Genomic DNA, 19,052 nt, shown 5'->3' with positions numbered 1-19,052 from the left:
TAAATCAAACATAACCATTGTCTGTTTTTAACAACTAAGCATTCTAATAATACCAATGTTCGAAGTCACATTCTCAACCTATTTGCTTAGCCTAACGTCTGCCCAACAATGGCAGCCCAAACTAATAGCATCACTATGTTTATTAAAATATATTACCTTAAACCTACCAAACGTATCTATTAAACAAAGTAATGGTTTTAGAAAACTTACATGATACCTAGCAGCTTTGGGGTAACTGAACTGAGGAGGATCGGTAGGTGGGTCGGACGAACCTTGATTGAACTTTCGGTTCGTGCAGTGAGTGCGCTCAAACACCTCAGTAGCAGTCGGCTCATGACCCATTACTTGTGCCTACGTTAGACAATTAGGTTAAGTTGTTAGTAAACATAAAGAACGAATTATATTTTCAAAAAGTTATATACTCACCATCCTGTCTCGATGTTGTGCAGTACTAATCGATGTTTGCTCTTCCCATGTCATGGCATCATGTACCATCTGATCGTTCACCATTTGGAAATAATCTTCATTATGATCCACTATAGGATTAGAAGATTGACCCACGTCTTGATGAGATGCATGGCAATAGGTTTCGCCGTGTCCCCACCAAATGGTATAATCAAGCATGAAACCATATTTCATCAAGTGCAGTTTCACGTCTTCTCTTTCTCTATAGGCTACGTTTCGACACTTGGAGCAAGGACATCTTATGTGGAACACGATCCCATCACGTGTAGTTGCCCTTTCAACAAAATCTTCATTGGCATAAACAATGTCCAAAAAACCTTCCAAGTGTCTGACATAGGTCCGACTAAGAGCCCCTCGATCATCATTCTTTCTATACATCCATCCTCTATATGTTGACATATTCAATAACTACAACAAAGAAAGAAGTAGTTAGTCGACATAATCAACGTAGAGGTTTAGAGGAGTTTCAGATGACTTTAAAACTATAAGTGTAACGGTTTGACTACTTGAAAGTCAAACCGTAGGTGCGAATGAAATTGGCAGTCCTTGAACGAGTTGAGAAACCTACATGTAAAGTTTTGACTATTAGAAAGTCAAACCGTAGGCTTAGAGGAGTTTTGGATGACTTTAAAACTCTAAGTGTAACAGTTTGACTACTTGAAAGTCAAAACCGTAGGTGTGAATGAAATTGGCGGTCTTTGAACAAGTTGAGAAGCCTACATTTAAAGTTTTGACTACTTGAAAGTCAAATCGTAGGTTTAGAAGAGTTCCGGATGACTTTAAAACTCTAAGTGTAACGGTTTGACTACTTGAAAGTCAAGCCGTAGGTGTGAATGAAATAGGCGGTCTTTGAATGAGTTGAGAAGCTTACATGTAAAGTTTTGAGTAATAGAAAGTCAAACCGTAGGTTTAGAGGAGTTTCGGATTACTTTAAAACTCTAAGTGTAAAGGTTTGAATGAGTAGATAAACCTATGTTTTTAAAATTTCATCGTCATAACGTCTATAAAATGAATATTTCCAAATGAATTAAGCTTAATGTTTGCCCAACAATTGGCAACTCAACTACAAATATATATAATCAAGTCTAATGTTTGCCCAACAATTCACAACCCAACTATAAATATATATATATAATCAAGCCTAATGTTTGCCCAACAATTAACAACCCAACTACAAATAACAAATTTAATTAATATTTTATTAAATTGTGTGTTTTGAGTTGAGAGACAATGACTTCCTTCCGATATGAGTGAAATCTCAAAGCATTGTTATATACCGCAAGGAAACAAACCAAACCGATTAATAAAGAAGAGCATTGTTATATACTTGGGAATTTGGCACAAATGAAATAAAATCATTTTATACTTGGGAATTTTATGAACTTGACACGTGTCCATCTACACAAGACAAACCCCTTATGATCCTACGGCTATTATCATTGTTCTTCTTTTCCTTGTGTGCGGCGCTGCGCATGTTATGACACCCACATCCCAGATCTCCCCCTTTCCCCTTGCCCAACCAACCATGAGATTCTTGTGAGAGTTCAATTGGGGGAGTACTAATAGCACCCCTTTTCATGTCAGAATCAGGTCATTCAAGCATTGGAAATGTAAAAAGCATGTATTGATGTTGATGTGTGTGAGAAAGAAATTCATGGATAGGGGTGCATTAAGCAATGCATAGGGTGCATTTAGCCCACCCCTTCAATTGGTATGAAGGGGCAGAGCAACGGCGGTAGAGGGGTTTGTTCACCGGAGAGAGGGGGTGCGCAGGATAAGAGGGGTTTGTTCACCGGAGAGAGGGGGTGCGCGGTGGCTATAACAGCAACACCACGATGAAAATTTTCTTTAGATTTGAAGTTTCTGAAAATTTTCTAAATTTTTCGTTTAAACACCAAGATGCATAAATCATAAGTGAGTTTGAACAAAAAGTAAGAAACAGAAGAGAAACACAAATCACACAAACCTTAACACGATCTGGACAACGAGGACGGCGGTGGTCGGCTCCCTCTCTCTCAATCTCTCAAACGCGAAGTGAGCTCCCCCAACTCTCTCAATCTCTCAAACACGATCTGGACTCTGGAGTGGAGGCGTGAGCTAGTGTTAATATATGGATATCAGCGACGGATTTCCGAGGGAAATTCCGTCGCTAAAAAGGTAATTTTTATTATTATTATTTAATTTATTAAATTATTTTTTAATTAATAACTATAAATTTAATTAATTATTAATTATGAAACTGAATAAATTCCATTAAGGCCCAAAAAACTCATTCTCTCGTTGATTCATTACAGATCAACGAGGGATTGAGTTTTTGGCTTTTCCTTCCTGAATCTCACGTAGATTTACGAGGGATCAACGAGAGAATAAGTTTTTGGCATTTCCCTCGTTCATCCCTCGCTGATCTACGACGGATTTTTTCTCTTGCTGATATTCGTCTCTAATACATGATTTTCTAGTAGTATGGAAATATTTAATTATATTATCATAAACAATAACAAAATAATATAATTTTTTATGTACTCATTCTTTTATTAGAAAATATATAGTTTTATTAAATCAAAAAAACTAAATTATCAAAAAAAATAAGCCAAAAAAGATATTTAATCAACTAAAAAGGAAAAATAAATCAAAAAGACTAGAATACTCCTAAATTAATGGAGTATTTTTAACATGTTTAGTCTCGGGAATGAAAACAACAATAAATTACTTACCATATAGGTGAAAATCGTAATTTCAAAACCATAAGAACGAAAACAGCAATATTTCTCAAGTATTAAGAACAAAAATTGCAATCTTTCTAAAAAAATAACGTCGAATATAAGCAGATAATTTAGCGTTAAACATGGAAGAGCAGAAATAATGCAATTGTTTTCATAACAGATTATATTTTTATATTATTAGTTAGATATTGGGAGATTCAAATAAGAATGCTAGGTATCGTTAGAAGGTAAGAAATAAAGGTTAATTCATATGTGAATCATTACAAAAATCCATTTAAAATTGCATATGTGAATCTATATAGATATGAATAATATGTAATGTTGGTTCACATATGAATGTTGAAATAAACTTTTGCTAATCTTTACTTGTGTTTAACACAGCTTTATCATTGATAATGGCTACTACATGCGTTCAACGACATCGATGTCTTTGTAAGCTTTAAAGGTGAAGATATCCGTAAAAGCTTCATGGGTCATCTATTCAAAGATTTTGAACAAAAAGGAATCCAGTTGTTTAGAGATGATAATGATGTCTATCTTGGGGAAAATATATCTTCTCAACTTGACAAAGTCATTGAAGAATCAAGATTTTTGATCGTTATCTTATCTAAAAATTATGCATCTTCTTCATCATGTTTGAGGGAACTTGTAAAAATCCTTGAGTGCAAGCGAATGGGAGACCACAAGCATGAGGTTCGAATCATCTTTTCCGATGTGAAGCTTGATGTGGAGAGGAAATAAAGTGGGAGCCATGCGGAAATGTTTGCCAAACATGAAATTTCAAATGGATCGAAGGTGGCTAAATGGAAGGAAGCTTTATACATGGCAACAAACTTATCAGGATGGGATCTCCAAGATGTGGCGAATGGGTAAATGTGTTATATACAGCTTTACGTACTATAATGGTTTTTTTTCTCTTGTCGAGTTAATAAGGGGCCATATAATTTGAATTTCATTAAGTAGGTGATTTTCTCCCAAACCAATTAGTCTATTAGCTTTATTAAAGCTCACCCTATATATTTTTGGTTAACAGGTATGAGTTCAAGTTCGTTGATAACATCTCCAAAGGAATCCTCAACGTGTTATGTCATGAACCCTTGCATGTTGGTGAAAACCTTGTAGGGAACTTGTTGCGCTTTGTTGGGTCAAAGAAGGTTCACATGATCGGAATATGTGGTATTAGCGGAATAGGGAAGACAACCCTTGCCAAATGCAACTTCTTGGTAAAATCATGAGAACAAGAGTTGTAAAGATATCAAATGTTAGTGAAGGAATAAAGCAGAGGATGCCAACTAAGCCGATCCTACTTGTTCTAGATGATGGGGATCATCGCGAACAATTAGAAGCACTAGCAGGTTCACGTATTTGGTTTTCCCCTGGAAGTTTTATTATTTTTACTGGTAAAGACAAACAACTCTTAAGGTCTCATAAAGTGGATGAAATTTATGACATGCCATTTTTACCAAATTATAAAGCTTTTGCTTTTGGCAAAAAAAACATCCTATAGAGCATTTCATAGGGTTCTCTGATCAAGTGGTGGACAGTTTGCAAGGGCACCCATTGGCTCTCAAAGTGTTGAGTCGTTTTTTGTATGAGAAGTCTATAAACGTGTGGGAAGGTGAACTAGATGAACTTCGAACATACCCTGATGTAGAGATACAGCAAAAACTACGACCAAGTTTTGATGGGCTAGACTTCAATCGAAAAAGAATCTTTCTTGTCATCGCAGTCTCATTCATAGGGGAAAATAAAGATTTTGTGGCGAGTGTACTAGGCAAAGAAAATTCTTTTGCATATGCTGATATGGAAGTTCTAGTTAATAAGTCCCTTATTACAATATCTCGAGATGATAATTCACTTCAAATGCATGACTTGATTCGAAGCATGGCAAGGTGCATTACATGAAGAATCTGTTGCCGGGAGCATACTATGGAATTTACCAGAGGTTTGTAATCTATTGAGTAAAAGTAAGTATGAATTGGCATATGGTACTTTTTTGCTACGTAAATACATAGTATAAGAAATTAAATTGCACATGTTATTCGTTTCCGTATAAGCTATATGTTTCCATAATACGTGACAGTTTTATTACTTGTATCTAGCCATACCCGAGCTTCCTTCTTTTGTATTCTCTCGATGCAACCTTCAAGTATTGGAATTTGGTCGACATGATAAGATCCGGTCTAAACATTGTACTTCAATTTCTCAGATTTCATGGTTACCAGGTAAGATCTAGCATCCCCAAAGTTATACAACACGTATAGATACAAGTTATCAATTCCCGTGAAAACGTACATGAATTTGCTATATATTAGGCACTTTGAGCAATAAGTATCCTAGTTCCGACCTATATCCAATCAAACCCGCAATGACCACTTTTAATCGAAACCATGATTTGAATGGCTTTGTTTTTTCTATTATGATTTAAAATCGTATTGAGCTTTGTGTTAATAATAAAAAGAATATCAGCAAATGAACACAACTTGGATTTGGAAGAAGGATCATGTAGAATGCAATCAGATATATTTTGATCTTAATGTTTTGTTTTATTATTTATCTCCATCGATGTTTATATGATTTTGAGAACTCGATAATGTTTTTTATTTTTAAATAAAGTATAAATTTGAAGATATCATAAAAATCTGAATAAAAATATATTGATATTAGTATCAAGTTATCCATTCAAAAGTTCTTGTTTTTTTTTTTTGTTATTTCTTTAATTCAATTTTTTATTACTAAAAGGGTACTCGTGCAATACAGCGAGATAAATCTCGATTTTAATGTTTAGTTTTTATTCTTTATCTCCATCGATATAATACGATTTTATGTAGTTTTGAGAAATCGATAATGTTTTTATTTTTGAATGAAATACAAATTTGCATATAATTTTGAAAATAAACAAATCGATATTAGTATCAAATTAACTATTTAATAGTTCTCGTTTCTTTGGTATAAGTTCTTTAATTCAATTTTTTTTATTATAATTCAATTTATATTAATAAAGTAATTTATTTTTGGTTTAATAATATACTTTTTTATAAAGATAATAATTGAACATTATGTTAGAACTCAAAGATTATCATAATTATATTTTATATTTTCTATGTTTAAAATTGATGTTTATCCTGTATTTGATTATGTTTATCTGCAGTTAGTTATACAAATTTAAAAATAGAGATTTAATTAGTTGTACTTATGCAAAATTAGTTGTACTCTTGAATTCTAAGTAATATGCATCAATAAACAATACTTTTTGCATAAAAAATAGTTTTTAAGAGTTTTCGTCAAATACTTTATAATATTGTATAGATATAGATAATCTAATTTAAGTTTAATAACAAAGTAATTTATTTTTGGTTTAATAATATAAAAATAATAATTAAGTATTTAATTAGAACTCAATGATTATTCTAATTATATTTTAGATTTTTTATATTTAAAATGAGATATTTATCATGTATTTGATTATGTTTATCTACAGTTATTTACACGAATTCAAACATGGAGCTTTCATAAGTTGTACTTACGCACAATCTACTTGTAATCTTGAATTTTAAGTAACATGCATCAATAAACAGTATTTTATACATAAAAAATAGTTTTTAAGATTTTTTGTCAAATATTTTATAATATAGTATAGATATAGATAATCAAATATTTACAGATAATTAATTGAAGCCATCGTTAATTAGTTGGCAGATAAATTCAAATATTTTTTAGTGATAAATTATCCTAAATTTTAGTTTAGAGTTCGTATTTGTATAAGCATATCCAGGAAGCAAATCTATAAATGCCATTAACCTCACAATTCACGGTTTTTAGTTTATGATGGGGAATCTTAATCAAACACCCCTACTAAATTCCCAAAACCCTAATCAAGATGAAGACGAAGAAGACGCATTTACCTGTGAAATTTGCAGTGAACCAGCCAACACCAAATTCAAGAACGACCACAAATGCATCCACCCCTTTTGCACCGATTGTATGATCAAATACATCCAAATGAAGCTTGATGACAACTTATCAGACATCAAATGCCCGGCTATGGCCTGCAATCACTCTCTCGAACCCTTATCATGTCGTCCCAAAATTGCACGCCAACTATTCGATAAATGGTGCGATGTATTATGTGAATCGGCGGTGCTAAAGCTTGACAGGGTTTACTGCCCTAACCAAGACTGTTCGGAATTGATTGTGAACGAGTGCGGTGAGCGTGATTTGAAGAGATGTTTGTGCCCTAATTGCATGAAACCGTTTTGTTTCTGGTGCAAGGTTCCATGGCACGCTGGGTATATGTGTGAGGAGAGTGGGGAGACAAGGGATGAAAACGATGTCGCTTTTGGTGTTCTTGCGGAGAGGAAAGGATGGATCAGGTGCCCGACGTGCCAGCATTTTGTTGAGCTTGCCGATGGTTGCACCATTGTTCGTTGCAGGTTGGTTCTCCTTCCTAAACACACTTCATTTACAATCTTTTAAACATAAATTAAACAATTTAAGGGCCATTTACTAGACGTTTACTGGTTAAATGTTTATCAAGTCACATTACCTTACCAGATGAATATGGTAAGGACCAAGAATCTTACCCTCTAAGATCGAGACAAGGACTAAAAGTCTTATTCAATAAATAACGGCAACGATTCTTACCACAGTAAGTGTTTCCCGGGTAAATTGTTGCATATAATGCCGTTTTTGTGGACTAAAGTCTTATCCGGTAAGTAAGTGGTAGTGTTAAATTTACCTGTAAACGTTTACCGGATAAGTGTTTGGTAAATGGTCCCTTAGTTATAAACTAAATCCATCAATGTCGGGGTTCTTTGTTTGTGTGTGTTGTAAAATTTTGATAAATCTTAACCTAATTTGTTTATTTGCTACAAAAGCATCTCTAACAACTATTTTAAAATAGTAATTTTAATGGTTTTAAAGATTTTTTTTTCTGCAACCGATATGGTATAATGTATGTTAAATAGACGAAAAAAATTGGATGAAAATCTATGAATTTAAAGAAATCTCTAACATCTAAATCTTTCCCACCAAAGACCTTCCAGCCTAGTGGTAAATGCTTGTTTATAGCATAGTCATGAACCCGAGTTCAAACCTGAGAGGGGAGTGTTGGCGACATTTAAGTGGGGCCATGTTTAGCCTTCAAATTTGCCGGGGATTAGTCGGGCTTTGGCCCGGACACCCTTAAAAAAAAGAATTATTGAATTTAAATATTTAGAAGAAAATAATTTTTTTTATTAGGTGCATCAAATATGTTTAAAATATAATTAATCTTAAAAAAAAAGAGGATGAAAATCTCCAACTTCGAAGATACCTCTAAAATCTAAATCTTTCCCACTAATAAGAATCATTGAATTTAAATATTTAAGAAAATAATTTTTTTTTATTAATTGTTTAAAATATAATTAATGTTATAGGGGATGAAAATCTATAAATTCAAAGAAATTTCTAAAATCTAAATCTTTCCCACCAATAAAAATCACTGAAATTAAATATCTATGAGAGAAAATAAATTTTTGTATTAAATGTATCAAATATGTTTAAAATATAATTAATGATAGAGTTTTTATAATATAATATTCGATGAAGTTAGATGTAATTTTATTTTGAGAATTTGATTTTTGATACTGTATTTTAGAATATATATATATATATATATATATATATAATAGAGTTGTTGAAGATCATCTAAAAACATCAATTTTATCCCGTTGATTCCTTTGTTCGTTTTCGCTCAATGACTTTCTACCATCTTTTCAAATGGTGATATTAGAAAAATATTAGCTATAAAGTAACAAACCGTATAAGGAATCAACTAGTTTGAAAGTAAGTTGAAATATACATAAATGGTTACAATTTGAGGAGTTGTTTGATTTAGGCTGGTATTAAATAATAATCAATAAAAGTGATGATAAAAGAAACGGTTTCTTTTTATCAGTATTTGAATTATAATTTTTAATCACATCTGTTATAGTAATTATTAATTATACTATTAAACCGATAATTAAACGTGCCCTATCTATACTATATTATAAAGCATTTGACAAAAACTATTAGAAACTATTGTTTATACATTAAATATTGTATATTGATGTATTTAAAATTCAAGATTATAAGTAAATTATGCGTAAGTACAACTTATTAAATCTCCATGTTTGAATTCGTGTAACTAACTGTGGATAAATATATAATCAAATAGATGATAAATATCTCATTTTAAAATATAAAAAATCTAAAATATAATTAGGATAATTATCGAGTTTTAACAAAATAATTAATTATTATCTTTATAAGAAAATTATATTATTAAACCAAATATAAATTATTTCGTTATTGAACTTAAATTAAATTATAATAAAATTTGAATTAAAAAATTACACAAAAAAATATGAATTTTAAATAGTTAATTTGATACCATTATCGATATATTTTTGTCAAATTTTTATGATATCTTCAAGTTTATATTTTATTCAAAAATAAAAACATCATCGTTTTTTCAAAATCACATAATACCATACTATAACATCGACTGAGATAAAAAATAAAATGAAATATTAAAATCAAGATGTATCTCACTACATTGTGCGAATACCCTTCTAGTATATTCTAACATATTCAAAAATTACTGGTATTAAATTATCTATTATCCAACTTATCTTAATCACTAATTTTTTTTGAAATGGGTATCCGAGCCAAAGCTCGTCTAATCCCAGACACATCCAAGGTTAAAGCATGCCCCTTTGGTAAATGTCGCACATGATGTGCATAGAGGGATTCAAACCCGGGTTCAGCGCTATGAACTGTCCAGGCACTAACCACTCCACCATAACACTGATTGACTTAATCACTAATTTTATTACAGATGTGGAATTGAATTCTGTTACAGATGTGGAAAAAAAGGAGGTCACAGGCACAGATGCAACAATCAACATCGTAGATTTTTATGGAGGTTATTTTTGTTTGTGTTATTTTTCTTATTTTTATATTTTTGTTATACAAAAAGAGTAATGATAATAGGAATTTTAGTTACAAAATTACTCCATATTTGGGACTCCTGACATCCTATTGAATTTGAATATTTTTTATTTATAAAATAAAAGATGAATTGTGTTTTTTGTTTATTTGTATTAATCATTATTATAAATAAATTTGATGGTATCATTGTATTAGAATATGCTTTGATTAATTTTCATAACTAATAATATTTATTAAAAGGGTATTTATGTAAATATAGCAAAATACATCTTGATTTTAATATTTTATTATTTATCTCTATCAATATTACAATATAATTTTATTAGATTTTGTGAAAACGACAATATTTTTATTTTTTGAATAAAATATAATTTTGAGTATATGAAAAAAAAATCGATATTAATATCAAATTTATCATTTAAAAGTTTTGTTTTTGCAATTTCTTGAATTCAATTTTTTTATTATAATTTAAATAAAGTTTAATAATGAAATAATGTAATTTTTTATACAGATAATAATTAAATATTATGTTAGAACTTAATGATTATTCTAATTATATTTTATATTTTTTATATTTAAAATAATATGTTTATCCTATATTTGATTATGTTTATATGTAGTTTGTTACACGAATTAAAACATGGATCTTTAATAAGTTGTATTTAAGCATAATCTACTTGTAATCTTGAATTTTAAATAATATATATCAATAAACAGTATTTTATACATACAAAATGATTTTAAAGAGTTTTTGACAAATGTTTTATAATATAGTATAAATATATCTTTTTGGATATGTTTTCATCTTATATATATGCTCTTTAATTACTAAGCACTAATTACTTCAAAAAAAAACTTACTAAGCACTAATTAGATAATAAATGTTCACCCTATCAAAAAATTAATGACCGTGTTTATCAACAATTTTGTTGTATTAATTGAAAGCAAGATTTTTATTTTTTTTATTTAAAGTAATTTAAAGACAATTGAAATTCAAATGAAATAGAATTAAAAATGTTATTATTTTTTTTAGAAACAACAATGTTTATTAAGAGACCATCAAAGGCTAGCAAGAGACTAGCACTTACAACAAAGCCGTTAAAGGGCTGATACACCAAGCATTCCAATCAAGATTATTACAAGACTTCGATCTAATTCTAATCCAGTTATACAAAAAAAAGCACGATCTCCTTGGAAATCACCACCGGGATTTTAGAGGTTTGTTGAAAACCAGCGCAATGCGATTCATCCATAACACCCAAATGAACGCCATGAGAATTACTTCCAACGCCTCCTTCACCCTCTTCCCTTTGAAAGGAAATTGCGCTGCAGAAAAAAATTCCGCCAAGTTGGTAGCATGATAAGGAAAACCCGACCACCAATTATTTACATAAGCACCGATCTCCTTTGTAGATGAACAACCAAACAAGAGATGAGCTTTCGTTTCCAGCTGACTTAGACAACAAGGACATAGAATCGAGCTCACCCAGACACCTCTTATGGATTAGTTTAAAACAATGTTATTATTTAATTAATGATTTAGTTTCCTAATAAAACAATTTACAAGGCTTAAAGATTTAGGTATATTTTAGAGTACTTTTAACCGTTCAATCAATCTGATTGGTTTAATTAATTGATTTTTTTTTAAATTTTATTGGTTGTTATCAATGAAATAAAGCTCAAATTGATATAATTAATGGGCTAAACTGACTGGATTATTCACATATTAAGGGACTAGAAGTGTAACTTTTCCCTATAAAGTTGACTTTGACTTAATCCATATATCCATTTTCTATAACATGAGCTTCCATTCTTGTTCAATCCAACCTCCATTTTATCTCCTACTTCACCCAACGATTTTCTTCATCAAAACTGTAAGTTATCAACAGCTTTCTTTTATCTTATTGCTCAAGTGTTTCCTTATCATATCTGTAACATCATCTCCGAACGATTTCGACAAAAGTTTTCATAAGTTCATCGATATCGATTGGTCAAATTTTGATCTAGTTTATGAACTAATGATCAGTAACTGATCAGATAACGATTAGTAGATCTACTCGTTAGCGAGATATCTTTACGCATATAGTAGGTCAATAGATGAACCGTTAAAACCACATGTTTTATTGCTATATCCGAAGCTACTCCATGTATTGTTTATGTCTTTTGTTGCATCTTTTTCATGGCTCGATAGATGTTTTGACAAGCCAATGGTTTTATATTCGTGTTTCAAAATACGGTTAACAAACATGTTAAATTGTTACTTTTAAGCTACTATATTTAATTAATTTCGCTAACCTCCATGCGAACACACAGCTGATCCATTTTTCGTAATGGGTACTACATTGGTTCCTCAACGGTGGACATACAATGCCTTCGTAAGTTTTAGAGGTGAAGATATTCGTAAAAGCTTCATCGACCATTTATTCAAAGATTTTAGGCAAAAGGGAATTCTTGCTTTTAGAGATGACACTCAATTGCCGAGAGGAGAAGAGATATCGTCTGAACTCTACAAGGCCATTGAAGAATCAAGGTTTTTGATAGTTATCTTCTCCAAAAACTATGCCTCTTCAACATGGTGTTTAAGGGAACTTGTAAAAATCCTCGAGTGCAAGCAATTGGGAAAGCACAGACATGAGCTTCGGATTATATTTTATGATGTTAAGCCTAATGTCGTGAGGAAACAAACTGAGAGCTTTGCAGAAGCATTTGACAGATACGAAGTTTCAAACAGAACAGAGGTGGATAAATGGAGAAAAGCTTTATTCATGGCAAGCAACTTATCTGGATGGGATCTCCAAGACATGGTAAATGGGTAAGTGGCTAAACAATTCATATATCATGATGTAGGTGTTCAATCTTCTATCAAACGAAATAATCTAGTAACTAGATCGATCAATAGAATTAACTATTCATTTGTGGTTCTTTTTGTCAACAGCTATGAGTCCAAGCTCGTTGATAGTATCTCCAAAGAAATACTTGAAACGTTATGTGATGGACCCTTGGATGTTGGTGAGAATCTAGTAGGGGTGGATGCTCGCTTAAATAATTTGAAGTTGTTGCGCGTTCTGGGGTCATGTAAGGTTCACATGATTGGAATATGTGGTATTGGTGGAATAGGAAAGACGACATTTGCCAAAGCTATTTATAACCTCATGTATATCCACTTTGAAGAATGTAGCTTTTTGGATGATGTCCAAGGATCCACAAGAAGACATGGACTAGATCATGTTGTAATGCAACTTATTAATGACATCATGAAAACAACAGATGCGAAGATGTCCAACATTAGTCAGAGACTTTTGGAAATGAAGCAGAGAATGGCTTATAGGCGCATCCTACTTGTTCTAGATGGTGTTGATGATTATAAACAACTAGAAGCACTGGCAGGTTCACGTAATTGGTTTTCCCCAGGAAGTTTGATTATTTTCACTTGTAGGGACAAACGATTGCTTGCTCATAAGGTGGATGAATCCTATGATATGGAATTTTTAGACAATGATGAATCTCTTGAGCTCTTCTGTTTGTATGCATTCAGAGAAAAACATCCTGCAGAAGACTTCAAAGAGATTGCTTACAAAGTTGTGAAATATGTGCAAGGTCATCCTCTGGCTCTTAAAGTTTTGGGTTGTTTTTTGTATGGTGAGACTGTGGATGTGTGGATGAGCGAATTGGATAAGCTGCAAACATATCCCCACGCAGACATACAAGAAGTGCTTCGGCTAAGTTTTGATGGATTAGACTCCATTCAACAAAGAGTCTTTCTTGATATTGCAAGTTACCTTGTTGGGCAAAAGAAAGATTTTGCAGCGAGTGTACTAGATAGTTGCAACTTTTTTGCTGATACTAACATCAAAACTCTAGTTGACAGGTCATTAATTACTATTTCTAGCTCTATGTCACTAGAAATGCATAACTTGATTCAATGCATGGCAAAGGAGATTGTTCGTGAAGAATCAAAGTGGGTTGGGGACCGAAGCAGATTGTGGATTCAGTCAGAGGTTTGTGATGTATTGAATAATAACAAGGTAAAAAATGGTCATATGATTCTATTAGATATATAACATCATACACGTATAAGCAACTATAAATGTTTCTTATTTCATGTAAGTTTACAGTCTAATGATCTTATTAACTGTATATAGGTAACAAAAGAAGTTGAAGTTCTAGTCCTTTTGCTAGAAAAATCTAGTGAAAAAGTTAACATGGATAGTAAATCTTTGGCATGTATGAATAATTTGCGGATCCTTCAAGTTTGTTATCTGGAATTGAAAAACTTGGAGCATACAATTGAACGGAATCAATGGAACGAATCTGAGGTGAAATTCGATTTGAAGCTATGGGATGAATCCAAGGTGAAATTCTCTGGAATTCTGGAGTTTTTGTCCAATGAGCTTAGGTTGTTTTATTGGCATGGATGCCCTTTTAAGTTTCTACCATCAGAGTTTTGTCCAGTAAATATTGTTGCCATTGACATGTCTTATAGTCCCATTGAAAGTCTTTGGACAACACCCAAGGTATTTACTTGTTCATACATTTATTTCCCTACTTAACAAGCTAATATTCTAAGCACTTTTGTCTTTGATGTTAGTGTTTTAGAAATTTGAAATTGATGACACTGAGGCACTGCCGTCACCTAAGAAATACACCCGACTTTACCGAGATCACAAATCTTGAAAAGCTAATTCTTGAAGGTTGTATAAATTTGGTTGAAGTCCACCCATCTATTGGAATGCTGAAGAGGCTTGTTGTTTTAAACATGAGAAATTGCCAAAGCCTCAGGAGGTTTCCTTGCAAAGTGGAAATGGATTCTCTTGAAGTTCTTATCATCACGGGTTGCTCAAAAGTGGAAAAATGGCCTAAGGTGTTGGGCACAATCAAGAATTTGATGGAGCTCCGTGTTGATCTAACTTCCATTAATGACATCCCATCTGTTTTATTCTCTCTATGGAACGTTCAAACGTTGTCCCGATGGTGGACTTCAGTTTTTCGACCTTCTAGTATACTAAGTAAATTGCAACATCCCCAAAGCTTCATTTTGCCTTCGTTTTCGGGTTCATGTTTCCTAAGGGAGCTAAATATTAGCTACTGCAATATATCTGAGGTGAACCCCAGCTGCTTTGAAGGCTTATCATGTCTAAAACGTCTAAACCTGAGTGGGAATAATTTTACCAGCTTGCCTGCAAGTTTGAGTCAACTTCCTCAACTTTCATCTCTTCGTGTTGCCAATTGCAAGAAGCTTGAAATGTTGCCAGAACTTCCACCTAGCGTTGCTCATTGTTTTGCAAATGGTTGCACCTCCTTGCGCAAAGTCGATAAACTATCAATCGCGCATCACAGGAAAATGCATATATCTCTCCTCCATTGTCAAAACTTGGTTGACAGCATTGAAATCCTGGTGTCTATGTTGCTGCCTCAGGTTCCCTCTTGACTTGTCTATAACATCTCATGGCTCTTTTAACCATCTTTTTGTGTGCCTTAAATTAGAATGTATGTATTCATATGTGAATCTTGTGTGTGCAGGTATTGAACTACTTGGGAGAAGGTTTTGATGTGTTCTTTCATGGAAATAGAATCCCTCCTTGGTTTACATTTCAAAGCATGGGAGCGTCTATAAGTATCGAGTTACCTGAAGGTTGGTGCTACAAGAAGTTAAGGGGATATGAAGCTTGTGTTGTTTTGACACCTGCGAGGGTTTATAATCCTAAAGTTCAATACAATAGTCTACGTGTGCAGAACTCGAAGGTCGAGTTCGATAACACTGGTGGTGAAACGCTGGAAAGGCATGCGTACTTGATGGCTGATGAGTTTGCGATTGAAGGCGCAAGGATCGATGGGTCGGAGCTGATATGGTTGTTTTATTCAAAGCCTAATTCGGTTTGGATGGAAGCAAAGAAATTGAAAACACTTTGGTTCCATTGTCCCAATTTTACTGTGAAAAAGTGTGGGGTAAGACTTGTTTGGGATGAAGATATACAAGAAGAAATGGATGGAAGTATGTCACAAGATCTCCCAACTTCAGCACAAGATGGTAGTGTCTTCTACCCAGAATCAGATCATGAATTGGCTTTACGAACAAGTGACGATGAGCCTCCATTGAAGAAAATAACTGTGTGGCACCGGTAATAAGCACTTTTGAGTGTTTGGATTAACAACTTATATCGGTGCCAAACCGGTAATAAGGAGTTCTTGAAGAAGTTAAAACCTTCTAACTTATAATAAGTTGATAAATGCTTTTTTAGAAACGCATAAGTTGTTTCGTATAAGCAATCTCAAACACCCCTAAGAAAATATATACATGTTTATCGTATGCCATCAATCATACTCTACTTTACTTTACGGTTTAGTCCTTTCAGGCAAATAAGTTTACAAGAATGCTTATAATACAAATTAGTCTTTTCACTACAACAAAATTGGGTTTATTGGACACTCAATTTCTAAACGTCCTAATATATCTTTTTATAAGACTTAGTTTATAGGACCAAAAAAATAAAACGTCCTATCTAAAAGCGTTGTAATAAGTTTATATGACGTTTTTTGACTTCGTAATAAGTTTTTTGGGACACTTTTAATATAAAGCGTCCATTAGCAATTTTATAGAACACTATTTGAAAAATTGTCCTATAAAAACAAATGTCCTATAAAAAATTGAGTTTATAGGACACTTTCTTAAAAGTGTCCTATAAAGTTGTTAATGCGACACATTATATTAAAAATATTCTAAAAAACTTGTTAAGACGCCCAAAAGCGTCATATAAAATTATTGCAACACCTTTAGATAGGACGCTTTATATTTTTGTCCTATAAATTAAGTCTTATAAAACGGTTTATTGGAACGCTTGGAGATTGAAAGTGTCCTATAAACTCAATTTTGTTGTAGTGTTTGTATAGTAAGTTGATTTTCCATAGGAACATTTTTGACCGCTCATTTTTTTTAAAGTATATAAAATTTATATACTGCAAATGTAACAAATAAATTCACACATCCTCCTCACCTTTGGTGAGGTTTGAACCCCTGACCTCCCTATGAGACCAAAGATTACGATACAGCTAGACCAAAGACCCTTTAGTTCAAATACATTGTTTTTAGCCTATGTTCACAATTGAATGAAAATTGCACGAAAGTCTTGGTATTAGTTTAATTGCCATTAGTTAAGAATAAAAAGCATCCAAAATTTGGAGGTATTGATTAATTATTAGGTAATATAAGTTCATGAAAGTCTCAAAGATAAGCATTATACATTACATGTTATTAAATTATGAATATGGTCATTTTCATGTGAATAAAAAATCAATACAGTACCAAAGGTCCATTAGTCTAGCGGTATCTGAGTATCTTGCCTCCTAGGGAGCTCAGAGTTCAAAATCTCACCAATAATGAGAAGGGTGTGTGAGTTTATTGGTTGCATTTGCCGTATATAAAATATATTATATACTTCAAAAAGAAAATCAATAAAGTAAATGAGGAACGTTGCTGATTATATTATTTTAATCCTTGTGTTTGTAGTTACGCAATAATCTTTATTATCAAAATGCAATAAAAAGACCAAGAAAATGACACCAACTATGTCATCAAGGTACCGTTTCTCATGATTTGGAATCGAAACAAGTAATCTATATCAGAAGTTTATCAGTTGCTCAAATGTTGATCCTTAGACTGTCTAATACGTTGATCATTACTTGGACCAAGTAATTGACCTAATACGTTACTTATCATTACTTAGATTTCTATTTAGATATATATATATATATATATATATATATATATATATATCAAAAGTGTTTCTATGTGATGTACTTGTTGGTGATTTTAGAAGGACTCCCTCAGATATGATACAGAATGGATCTTGTCCTATCCTTATCACATAGATTTCTCTATGAAAAAGACAAACCGGAGTTTGACGAGCTAGAGGGAAGGAGAAGGAGCCCTCGACCCACAATAGATAGAGAAGAATTTATTCAATCACATAGTTTGGGCTCCTAGAATGTGGCGCCCTAGGGGCTTTCTATTTGATTGTATCTAAAGGCCCAATGGATTGGAATTTCCGTGTTGGTCTAGGTCATTTCGGTGCAAGCAGATCATTTATGATGAAAAGGATGAGCTTCAAGAGAATGATTCAGTGTTCTTGTAGAGTGGAACCTTAGTAGACACGATATAGATCTTCCAAAGAACAAACCCTATTTCGAATAAGCCAAATCAACCATTTGGTGTAGTTGTGATTTACTAAGAGATCGATTAAGATGATGAGGTAAACATAAGCAGTAAGGGAGTGTGGAGTACACACTCACAAATGTTGCCCCTATCAAATTAGATCCCCATAAGGTTTTTTTTTTGGGGGGGGGGGGGGGGGAGCTCAAGAGGTTGTGCCCTCTTGTTGGCTTTGAGAGGTAGTGCCCCTTGGCGGTAAGACTGGGATAAAGTAATCAGAGAGCTAATCATCCAGATCAAAGGTCTAAGGGTCGTTGTGAAAATTCGACTAAGTTCTAAGGGTCGTCGTGAAAATTCGACTAAGTGTTTAACTCTGGCCTGTGAGTCCAGATTTATCTATAAGTCTGAATCAGTGGATTCAGAGTCCAGATCTGGACTGCTAATCATACTTGTTCCCATACTAAGTCCTAAGTCTGATTTAGTTATAACTGCTTTTCAATCTTATCTATTAATGGGTTCCAACGTTTAACCGCGATAACTGTTCGTCTCTCTTATAAATACATAATCCGTGATCTGAGTATATATATATATATATATATATATATATATATAGGGAAGGGTTCAAACGAGAACCCCTGTGATTTACGAAAACGTGAGAACAACTCAGTAACCACATATTGTGATAAAAAATAAAATTAAAAAATTTTTAAAATTAAAATTAAAATTTAAAAAGATTCAAAAAA

General features: G+C 32.6%; 3 protein-coding genes across 3 annotated transcripts; all 3 read left to right on the top strand.

The window, feature by feature from the left end:
- The first annotated feature begins 4,419 nt into the window (after positions 1-4,419).
- LOC112507098 (disease resistance-like protein DSC1) lies at positions 4,420-5,093 on the top strand. Its single transcript, XM_025111523.1, has 2 exons — positions 4,420-4,588; positions 4,696-5,093. Exons 1-2 carry the CDS (start codon positions 4,420-4,422, stop codon positions 5,091-5,093), a joined length of 567 nt encoding a protein of 188 aa, XP_024967291.1.
- Positions 5,094-7,016: 1,923 nt separating this feature from the next.
- Positions 7,017-10,374, top strand: LOC112507092 (probable E3 ubiquitin-protein ligase RNF217). Its single transcript, XM_025111509.1, has 3 exons — positions 7,017-7,621; positions 10,051-10,137; positions 10,359-10,374. The coding sequence occupies exons 1-3, from the start codon at positions 7,017-7,019 to the stop codon at positions 10,372-10,374; spliced, it is 708 nt and encodes a 235-aa protein (XP_024967277.1).
- A 2,119-nt stretch (positions 10,375-12,493) lies between these two features.
- On the top strand, positions 12,494-16,286 carry LOC112507083 (TMV resistance protein N-like). Its single transcript, XM_025111496.1, has 5 exons — positions 12,494-12,975; positions 13,099-14,188; positions 14,306-14,677; positions 14,752-15,579; positions 15,684-16,286. Exons 1-5 carry the CDS (start codon positions 12,494-12,496, stop codon positions 16,284-16,286), a joined length of 3,375 nt encoding a protein of 1,124 aa, XP_024967264.1.
- The last annotated feature ends 2,766 nt before the right edge of the window (positions 16,287-19,052 follow it).

This window comes from Cynara cardunculus (assembly GCF_001531365.2).
Source record: "Cynara cardunculus var. scolymus isolate 2C chromosome LG 1, CcrdV1, whole genome shotgun sequence".
NCBI lineage: Eukaryota > Viridiplantae > Streptophyta > Magnoliopsida > Asterales > Asteraceae > Cynara > Cynara cardunculus.
Note: the sequence above shows the minus strand (reverse complement) of the source record. Positions and strands in the feature narration are given on the sequence as shown.